General features: G+C 45.8%; 1 protein-coding gene across 9 annotated transcripts in view; it reads left to right on the plus strand.

Annotated features, from left to right (window-relative positions):
• Positions 1 to 220: 220 nt before the first annotated feature.
• Positions 221 to 11,366, plus strand: part of LOC110522713 (tight junction protein ZO-1) — a 176,674-nt gene continuing 165,528 nt past the window's right edge. For all 9 annotated transcript variants that reach the window (XM_036969345.1, XM_036969350.1, XM_036969351.1 and 6 more), the window contains exon 1: positions 221 to 750. In XM_036969345.1, the coding sequence (XP_036825240.1) occupies positions 599 to 750 (152 nt within the window). In that variant the 5' untranslated portion in view covers positions 221 to 598. The remainder of the gene's footprint in view (positions 751 to 11,366) is intronic.

Consider the following 11,366-nt stretch of genomic DNA (forward strand, 5'->3'; position numbering starts at 1 on the left):
ACAGTTCATGACAAGAACAATAGAATCAAATGTGTTTTTACACAATGGAGAAGGGCAGTAGGATATAAGGTTTCGAAGTAGCGCCGATGTAAGACCGCATAAGTAAATGCAACAAGATCCTCAAAATGTATTATTAATTCGTCCTTTTCAAATACTACCCCCCCCCCCCCCCCCTTCCCTCTCCTCTCTGTGCCTCTTTCTGACTATACATAGCCAACACACTCTCCCCTACCTCACGCACGGACGCTTGAACCAACGCAGCAGTACAGACCGTTTTTCACAGACTGTTTTCCAGCAAAGTCCCCGCGGTCCCGGAGAAAGGAAGGAAGGAGTAAATAAAAATAATGTTTAAATCCTGACTAAAAATCGAATGGATTGGCGATCTATTCTGAGAGCTAATACGATTAGAGGAGTCTAGTCTTGGTACTGTCATTGCGGACATGGCTCTTAGTCGCGGTATGGCACCTTTCTCTCAGTTCCTCGGGGAGTGTTTCCCCTGTCAGTCCTTCGCCGCTACTGGAAATGGCGTTGAGATGCTGCTGAACAAGGAAGACGCAGTGAAGGCAGACTCTGCCAGGGAATAAACTACTACGAATATATGATTACCTATGTTTTTATTTGGGTTGGATTCTTAGTAGCGGTGGACAATACCATGGTGAATTACCAGAAATATATTACTGTTATGCAGCTGGCTCTGGGGGTGACCTCCTACAACAAAGAACATCATCTTCCTCCCAGGAAATCGTTGTGGTGAGTATGAATATGACTTAGTGCTTCTGCTGCCTGCTGCTGCGGATGATTCAGAATCATTATGGGATGCCGCCAGCCAGGCAGTTCAGGTTGAGCTGAGTAGATCAGGAGGGGGATACTATAGAGAGGGGAATCCGGCAACGCGCCAAGCTGTCGCCTCCCGCACATCCTTTTATAATAAGAGGGTCATGGTTGGAGAAGAAAACAAAGAGAAAACCGTTATAAGATACGGTAGCTTGAGCAGACTAAATCTGCAAGATGAGCATTTTGTGTTTGTTTCACTGTGATATATATTTCAGAACCATCCAGTGACTTTATCTACCGCGGCCAGCCAGCCCCCCCCCCCCCCCCCCTCTCTATGAACAGTGTTGCAATCAATAGGCTACAACAGCCTACTCTAGTGCTAGTCGATATGCTGTAAACTAGGTATATTCCGCATGCCCTGAGTTTGCGTGCGTGTATGTATGTATGCGCGTGTGTTTGTTTGTTTGTTTCCGTGGGCGCGTGCATTAACGTGTACACTAGGGGTGGGGGGATAGGCTATCAAGGAGCCAGTGTTTTATAGCGTTTTTTTTATACAATAAAGCTATCCAAGTTGAGTGTATTTGTTCAATGCGTTATAGGCTTGTCATTGTTATTTCTGCTCCTCTGTAACCTCATGCGTCTGCTCCTCTGTAATCTTCTGCTCCTCTGTCACCTTCTGCTCCTCTGGAACCTTCTGCTCCTCTGTAACCTCATGCTTCTGCTCCTCTGTAACCGCATGCTCCTCTGTAACCTCATGCTTCTGCTCCTCTGTAACCTTCTGCTCCTCTGTAACCTTCTGCTCCTCTGTAACCTTCTGCTCCTCTGTCACCTTCTGCTCCTCTGTCACCTTCTGCTCCTCTGTAATGTCATGCTCCTCTGTAACCTTCTGCTCCTCTGGAACCTTCTGCTCCTCTGGAACCTCATGCTCCTCTGGAACCTCATGCTCCTCTGGAACCTCATGCTCCTCTGGAACCTCATGCTTCTGCTCCTCTGTAATGTCATGCTCCTCTGTAACCTTCTGCTCCTCTGTAACCTCATGCTCCTCTGTAACCTTCTGCTCCTCTAACCTTCTGCTCCTCTGTAATGTCATGCTCCTTTAACCTTCTGCTCCTCTGTAACCTCATGCTCCTCTGTAACCTCATGCTCCTCTGTAACCTTCTGCTCCTCTGTAACCTCATGCTCCTCTGTAACCTTCTGCTCCTCTGTAACCTCATGCTCCTCTGTAACCTTCTGCTCCTCTGTAACCTCATGCTCCTCTGTAACCTTCTGCTCCTCTGTAATGTCATGCTCCTCTAACCTTCTGTTCCTCTGTAACCTCATGCTCCTCTGTAACCTTCTGCTCCTCTGTAACCTTCTGCTCCACTGTAACCTCATGCTCCTCTGTAATGTCATGCTCCTCTGTAACCTTCTGCTCCTCTGTAACCTTCTGCTCCTCTAACCTTCTGCTCCTCTGTAACCTTCTGCTCCTCTGTAATGTCATGCTTGAATCTATGCTTCTTAAGTTCACTGACAGTTCAGCTACTTTCTCATATACACTTTCATTATCTAATCAATTGCATACAGTCCTGTGTTAAATAATCAATCACTCCCTATGTAAATTACAGTAAATGTAAGTAATTCATTAATAAAGATTTAAAATGGAAAAAATATATTTTCCTGTCCTGGTTTTTCTTGTCCGTTGTAAAACTGTGAAGTGCAGCAGATCAGCAGGCCTTTATCACCCTACCCCTTTGTGTCCCAAATGGCACCCTATTCCCTACGTAGTGCACTACTTTTGACCCAGAGTAGTGCACTACATAGGGAATAGGGTGCCATTTGGGACAACATAGGACCTCTCTCATCTACATCTTCATTAAAACATTCATACTCTTCTCTGTGTGGTTGTGCCTTCTTTCCTTCTTCCCTCCATTTCAAATCAAACGGCTTTCATGTATTTCTTTTTTTGCATAATTAAAGCATTATGTGTGATTCTACCTCCAGGGCCTGTAGAAACGCATCTCACAGTAGAGGAGTGCTGATCTAGGATCCTTTTTGCCTTTTAAATCATAATGAATAAGATTACATGGACGGGGGGGGGGGGGGGGGGTCTGATCCTAGATCAGCACACAATGTCCTTTATTTAACTAGACAAGTCGGTTAAGAACAAATTCTTATTTACAATGACGGCCTACCCCCCTCGGCCAAACCCGGACGACGCTGGGCCAATTGTGCGCCGCCCTATGGGTCTCCCAATCTAATCTGGTTGCGATACAGCCTGGAATTAAACCAGGGTCTGTAGTGACACCTCTAGCACTGAGATGCAGTGCCTTAAACCACTGCACCACCCGGGAGTCCTACTCTGAGACCAGGTCTTTCCCATCCTGTCCTGTCAGACAAGGGGTACTGATCTTGGACCAGGTCTTTCCCGTACTGTCCTGTCCTGTCAGACAAGGGGTACTGATCTTGGACCAGGTCTTTCCCGTCCGTGTAATCTGATTCATCACTCCTACAGACCCAGAAAAACGATCCGTCTTATAAATGTCACTCACTGTTGCGGTAAGCAGAAAATCTCTGTAGTCTGTAGCTGTGGAGAGAGAGAGAGAGAAGGGTTTATGTGCTTACGACAAGATTACTATCCTGTTGAAAAGAAAACAAGACGGTTAATTTTTCAGTCAATAAACTCATCGGCACTGCTGCTTTTGTTAGTCTCTGTCTGACAAAACACAGTGGGGGACAAATGTTCCCCCAGTAATGCTGTGACACTTTGGCATGGCTCCATAGTGGTTAGGATTATGTCTTTATCAACACACAATTCCTATAAGAACTGATTAGAACAGAATAGTTTCAAATAGAAGATAAAGATTCGATTGTATTTAAGCCGGTCTAACAGTGGGGAGGCTCTCTGATCTCAGTGCAGGTCTAAGCCGGTCTAACAGTGCAGAGGCTCTCTGATCTCAGTGCAGGTCTAAGCCGGTCTAACAGTGGGGAGGCTCTCTGATCTCAGTGCAGGTCTAAGCCGGTCTTAACAGTGAGGAGGCTCTCTGATCTCAGTGCAAATCTAAGCCGGTCTTAACAGTGAGGAGGCTCTCTGATCTCAGTGCAGGTCTAAGCCGGTCTAACCGTGGGGAGGCTCTCTGATCTCAGTGCAGGTCTAAGCCGGTCTAACAGTGGGGAGGCTGTCTGATCTCCTTCATTTTCTGTGCTCGTTAATAGTAAGGGTGCTAGATGATGTCATCCTATCTCCTTCACGTCATTGTATGGGGTTGTACTAACATCTGCCCCGCCACATCTCATGTTCTGTGCTCGTTAATAGTAACGGTGCTAGATGATGTCATCCTGTCTCCTTCACGTCATTGTATGGCAATGTACTGTTACCATCGGGTCTTATTCAACCTCCTCGCGTCTTGCTCTTGTAAACCCAGTACTCCCACTCATTCCACTCAATGTTCTGCATTGACTCAAATGGGAATGTCCATTCTAGTAACAATGTTTCTATCCATGAAACAGTACTCCAGTAACCAGAGAGGGATGAATGTCACCACATTCCATGCAGGGACCATCCATAGAAATACAATTCCTAGAATCCCCCCCCCCCCCCCCCCCCAGTTCCAGTCATTCAATTTTTATGGGACCGACTACCATGCGGGGCCGATCCCAGTTTTATCCCTACGAGTCCCGTTGGTCCTAACCCTTCAATGTTTGCAGACCTGTGAGGTAGAATCAATATGGTGGAATCTTTACCACTACCACCATCACAGAGTTTTCAAACCCAGAGGTGTAACATCGCCAACCACCATGGTGATGTGCTCCTGTATCCCCGGCAGCAGGGGTCAGGGGTCAGGGCAGTCTGTCAGCCTGTTGTTGCTCTGATCAAATGCAGCAGCTCTTTATCTCTAGGCCTGTTTAGTTAATCACATTCCTTAGTCATACTCTTATTAGCCTAATTCTTCCCCCGGGACAGAGAGGAGAGGAACAGAGGGCTCTGGTACAGAGAGGAGAGGAACAGAGGGCTCTGGTACAGAGAGGAGAGGAACAGGGGGCTCTGGTACAGAGAGGGGAGGAACAGGGAGCTCTGGTACAGAGAGGGGAGGAACAGGGGGATCTACCTACCAGTACTGTTACAGACCAGGCTATAGGTTACCTAGCTACCAGTACTGTTACAGACCAGACTATAGGTTACCTAGCTACCAGTACTGTTACAGACCAGACTATAGGTTACCTAGCTACAAGTACTGTTACAGACCAGGCTATAGGTTACCTACCAGTACTGTTACAGACCAGGCTATAGGTTACCTACCAGTACTGTTACAGACCAGACTATAGGTTACCTAGCTACCAGTACTGTTACAGACCAGGCTATAGGTTACCTACCAGTACTGTTACAGACCAGGCTATAGGTTACCTACCAGTACTGTTACAGACCAGACTATAGGTTACCTAGCTACCAGTACTGTTACAGACCAGGCTATAGGTTACCTACCAGTACTGTTACAGACCAGACTATAGGTTACCTAGCTACCAGTACTGTTACAGACCAGACTATAGGTTACCTAGCTACCAGTACTGTTACAGACCAGGCTATAGGTTCTCCTACCAGTACTGTTACAGACCAGGCTATAGGTTACCTACCAGTACTGTTACAGACCAGACTATAGGTTACCTAGCTACCAGTACTGTTACAGACCAGACTATAGGTTACGTAGCTACCAGTACTGTTACAGAGCAGACTATAGGTTACCTAGCTACCAGTACTGTTACAGACCAGGCTATAGGTTACCTACCAGTACTGTTACAGACCAGGCTATAGGTTACCTACCAGTACTGTTACAGACCAGACTATAGGTTACCTACCTACCAGTACTGTTACAGACCAGACTATAGGTTACCTACCTACCAGTACTGTTACAGACCAGGGTATAGGTTACCTACCAGTACTGTTACAGACCAGACTATAGGTTACCTAGCTACCAGTACTGTTACAGACCAGACTATAGGTTATCTACCTACCAGTACTGTTACAGACCAGACTATAGGTTACCTAGCTACCAGTACTGTTATAGACCAGGTTATAGGTTACCTACCTACCAGTACTGTTACAGACCAGACTATAGGTTACCTACCTACCAGTACTGTTACAGACCAGGGTATAGGTTACCTACCAGTACTGTTACAGACCAGACTATAGGTTACCTAGCTACCAGTACTGTTACAGACCAGACTATAGGTTACCTAGCTACCAGTACTGTTACAGACCAGACTATAGGTTACTTAGCTACCAGTACTGTTACAGACCAGACTATAGGTTACCTAGCTACCAGTACTGTTACAGACCAGACTATAGGTTACCTACCAGTACTGTTACAGACCAGACTATAGGTTACCTACCAGTACTGTTACAGACCAGACTATAGGTTACCTAGCTACCAGTACTGTTACAGACCAGACTATAGGTTACCTACCTACCAGTACTGTTACAGACCCAACTGTAGGCTATAGGTTAATAAAAAATAATTGCTCTGTCGCCTTGGCTAAATTAAAACAAATTCCTGTGGCCCTGACGCTGAATAAAACAAAAGTACAATTTTCCTTCTATCATCCAGTTGTAGGCTGTGACCTAGTAGAAATTGGCTGCGTCCCACCAGTGGGTCCCGACCCTCCTTTTGGGAAACACGGGGCTAAACTGGACCATTCCGGCTCAGAATTAAAACCTCATACAACCTTTTGTCCTTCCTCCTTCGTCCTCGTCGTTTAAGGTGGTCTGCTGCTGAATAAATTATAGCGTCAGAGCGTCTTCTCCGGTGACCATCGGTTACATCATCACTGAGGTCAAGCTGAGGACAGGTGGACGCACCTGCTACAACTTGCTCCGCCCCACAGGCCGGACAGTAAACACATTAGTTTTGTATTTAACCAGGTCAGAAGACATCTCACAGGGGAGACCTGGCAGAGAGGGCTGCTCAGTACAAAAACTAAACACACGTCATACAGTATAACCTTTGACCTAATGGAACAGAATCTGATGTTTAGATGATGTATTACATGTCTGGCTCTGGATTGAGACAAGACTGCTAAAATGACTCAAACACCAACCAACCTTCCACCCTCCCCCTCTGACTAGTGAGGATATGGATTTTTCAAAATAAATCTTGATTGAGTTAAAGACCGACCATTTTAGGATCACACATCTCTAATCAAACATTTCTTCGCAACGAAAGTTGTGGTCAGTCAACGACATTGTGGTTGTCATGTCAACTGATCATTTCACATTCTTAACTTCATCTTTTTGTTCTTAGACTGAAGCATTCACACAGCTCAATCATACGCTTGCTCTCATTTTTATGCAAAGCATATTGAAATACGTTCAGGCCGGCCCACATGTTAGGATTTATGGGATTTCAGCACCTGGTTGGTGACAGTATCTGACCACAGCTGAAATAACTTTTTGGCATGTTTATATAAGGTAAAGTCTAATAACAGGCTGAAACAACTTCATAATAAACCAAAAAAAAACTCACCATAACTCTCAACAACCTTCCCATAAACCTCAACAACCTGACCATAAACCTCACCATAAACCTCACCAACTTCACCATAAACCTCAACAATCTCAACATAAACCTCACCATAAACCTCAACAACCTGACCATAAACCTCAACAACCTTCCCATAAACCTCAACAACCTCACCATAAACCTCACCATAAACCTCAACAACCTTCCCATAAACCTCAACAACCTTCCCATAAACCTCAACAACCTCACCATAAACCTCACCATAAACCTCAACAACCTCACCATAAAACCTCAACAACCTCACCATAACTCTCAACAACCTTCCCATAAACCTCAACAACCTGACCATAAACCTCACCATAAACCTCACCAACTTCACCATAAACCTCAACAATCTCAACATAAACCTCACCATAAACCTCAACAACCTTCCCATAAACCTCAACAACCTCACCATAAACCTCACCATAAACCTCAACAACCTTCCCATAAACCTCAACAACCTTCCCATAAACCTCAACAACCTCACCATAAACCTCAACAACCTGCCCATAAACCTCAACAACCTGCCCATAAACCTCAACAATCTTCCCATAAACCTCAACAACCTTCCCATAAACTTCAACAACCTCACCATAAACTTCAACAACATGACCATAAAACCTCAACAACCTGACCATAAACCTCCTTGTATATTGTTAATGTTTTGCATAACATGCCAATACATACACAATCATTGAGTTTAAATGAAAAAATTACTAAGTCAACGTGCTTAGTGGATGGGCTTACAGTCATTTAGTCACAGGAAATGTTAGATACATCCACAGGAGATGTTTGCTAGCTTGCTTTTCTTAATATATATATATATATATATATATATTTTTAAAGAAGGTAGAGGCTTGGTTGACATTTTAATATCTGCTCTGAGGCAATGTCTTGATGCGATGTTATCTTCCTCAGATAACCGCAGACTCATTTAGTAGTAGAACACGTGAATATCCCAAATGGATAAAAGGAGATTAGTCTTGCAGCAGAATCAGGAAAAGTATTTTATTATTCCAGTGCATTCAGTCTAGGGACGCTGAATACACAACATAAGTACGCACTGCAGCACATGGTTATGAAGGCTATATTAAATAGTCAACTAAATCAACGCACATATAGTTGAGAGTGCCGAGTGTGTGTATTCCACGTGTGAGCGTTATGCATAGTGTTATGTATGAATGTTAATTTTAGCTCAATTCCACTTCTCCCGGTGTGTGTGTGTGTGTGTGTGTGGGGGGGGGGGGGGGGGGGGGGGGTGTATCAGAATCATCAACATACTGTACATTATAATATAGAGGATAAACAGTAAGCATGGTTTAGATATACATCACATTCCTATATTCACTGCATACGTTGCAAGGCCTGGGGCCTAGACTAGGGGCCTAGACTGAGGGACTAGGGGCCTAGACTGAGGGACTAGGGGCCTAGACTGGGGGCCTAGACTGGGGGCCTAGACTGAGGGACTAGGGGCCTAGAATGAGGGACTAGGGGCCTAGACTGAGGGACTAGGGGCCTAGACTGGGGGCCTGGGGCCTAGACTAGGGGCCTGGGGCCTAGACTAGGGGCCTGGGGCCTAGACTAGGGGCCTGGGGCCTAGACTGGGGGCCTGGGGCCTAGACTAGGGGCCTGGGGCCTAGACTAGGGGCCTGGGGCCTAGACTGGGGGCCCGGGGCCTAGACTGGGGGCCTGGGGCCTATACTAGGGGTCTGGGGCCTAGACTGGGGGCCTGGGGCCTAGACTAGGGGCCTGGAGCCTAGACTGGGGGCCTGGGGCCTAGACTGGGGACCTAGACTGAGGGACTAGGGGCCTAGACTGAGGGACTAGGAGCCTGGGGCCTACACTGGAGGCCTAGACTGAGGGACTAGGGGCCTAGACTGAGGGACTAGGGGCCTAGACTGAGGGACTAGGAGCCTGGGGCCTACACTGGAGGCCTAGATTGAGGGACAGAGACTAAGGGCCTAGACTAAGGGATAGACCAAGGGGCTAGACTAAGGGCCAGACTAAGGGCCTGGGGCCTAGACTAAGGGCCTAGACTAAGGGCCTAGATTAAGGGCTAGACTAAGGGCCTAGACTAAGGGGCTAGACTAAGGGCCTAGACTAAGGGCTAGACTAAGGGCCTAGACTAGGGGATAGACTAAGGGCCTAGACTAAGGGCCTAGTCCAAGGGCCTGGGGCCTAGACTAAGGGCTAGAGTCAGGGCCTGGGGCCTAGACTAAGGGCCTAGACTAAGGGGCTAGACTAAGGGACTAGACTAAGGGCTAGACTAAGGGCTAGACTAAGGGCCTAGACTAAGGGCTAGACTAAGGGCTAGACTAAGGGCCTAGACTAAGGGCCTAGACTAAGGGGCTAAAGTAAGGGCCTGGGGCCTAGACTAAGGGCCTAGACTAAGGGCTAGACTAAGGGGCTATAGTAAGGGCCTGGGGCCAAGACTAAGGGAAATTGGAACACTGGAATGTGAGATGTGATCTACACCTTGATTAGACTGATTTTTTTTTTACTTATTATTTTGTTGAATGATTTTCAATTTGAGTGTCAATATTTCTATATAGCCTACCCTTTGTCGTTGTGAAATAACACGAGTAGGACAGGTGTGGCTTCGTAACAATGATCACAAGAGCAGATGCTCAGGGATTTGACAGCTCCAATGCAGTTCCATCGCTGAAACAGTCATAAACATCAGCTTTGAGGGTGTTGCCCTTTAACGCTTGATCGGATTGAATTTAGGCCTAAGATGAATCTAGGCCTAAAATGAATCTAGGCCTAAAATGAATCTAGGCCTAAGATGAATCTAGGCCTAAGATGAATCTAGGCCTAAAATGAATCTAGGCCTAAAATGAATTTAGGCCTAAAATGAATTTAGGCCTAAGCGAAAGTGCTGATTGTGCAGAGTGCCGGTGCAGGTGTATATTGTTTAATGTGTGGATATTTATTCACCATGCGTGCACATTATACATGGTTTACTGTTCCATTACTCCATCTATGAGCCGTTCCCTGTGCCTGCTCCCATTGGCCAGTGCTATGGGGACACAGTGAGTTACTTCCTGGTCTGCCAAACTCACATCTAGTGGTCAGACAGAGGGCTAAGACATGGATTGAAGAAGCTGCCAGTACTTATTTTAGTACTGCTAAAATTAGCCAGTAGGCCTACTGATGTTAATTTTACAGTGCCAGGCAGTGTTTTAGAGTGAATATTCCCATACATTAAATGTTTTTAAAAAGTTATGCACGCATGACTAAGTTGCTTTGGATGAAAGTGTCTGCTAAATGGCATGTACAGTATGAGTCAAATGTATGGACACAGCTACTCATTCAAGGGTTTTTATTTATTTGGGGGACTATTTTCTACATTGTAGAATAATAGTGAAGACATCAAACCTATGAAACAACACATAACACATTAACCAGGTGCATGAAGCAAAATGTACGCTTCTTAATAACAGAGTTTTACCTAACTGTAAAAAATACCCTGATCAAAGGTGGCTTGAAACTGAAACTTTGCTCAGTAAGAACCGTTATAAATTGTTGGAAGCATCCAGACTACCAGTGGGTTAACAGGCATTCTAATACACACTCTAGCTCATGTGTCACCCAGGCAACCAGAGGTAGATTTAACCAGGCAGAACCAGAGGTAGATTTAACCACGCAGAACCAGAGGTAGATTTAACCACGCAGAACCAGAGGTAGATTTAACCACGCAGAACCAGAGGTAGATTTAACCACGCAGAACCAGAGGTAGATTTAACCAGGCTGAACCAAAGGTAGATTTAACCAGGCAGAACCAGAGGTAGATTTAACCAGGCAGAACCAGAGGTAGATTTAACCAGGCAACACCAGAGGTAGATTTAACCAGGCAGAACCAGAGGTAGATTTAACCAGGCAATACCAGAGGTAGATTTAACCAGGCAGAACCAGAGGTAGATTTAACCAGGCAGAACCAGAGGTAGATTTAACCAGGCAGAACCAGAGGTAGATTTAACCAGGCAACACCAGAGGTAGATTTAAGCAGGCAGAACCAGAGGTAGATTTAACCACGCAGAACCAGAGGTAGATTTAACC

Source organism: Oncorhynchus mykiss, chromosome 30 (genome assembly GCF_013265735.2).
Source record: "Oncorhynchus mykiss isolate Arlee chromosome 30, USDA_OmykA_1.1, whole genome shotgun sequence".
Classification (NCBI taxonomy): Eukaryota; Metazoa; Chordata; class Actinopteri; order Salmoniformes; family Salmonidae; genus Oncorhynchus; species Oncorhynchus mykiss.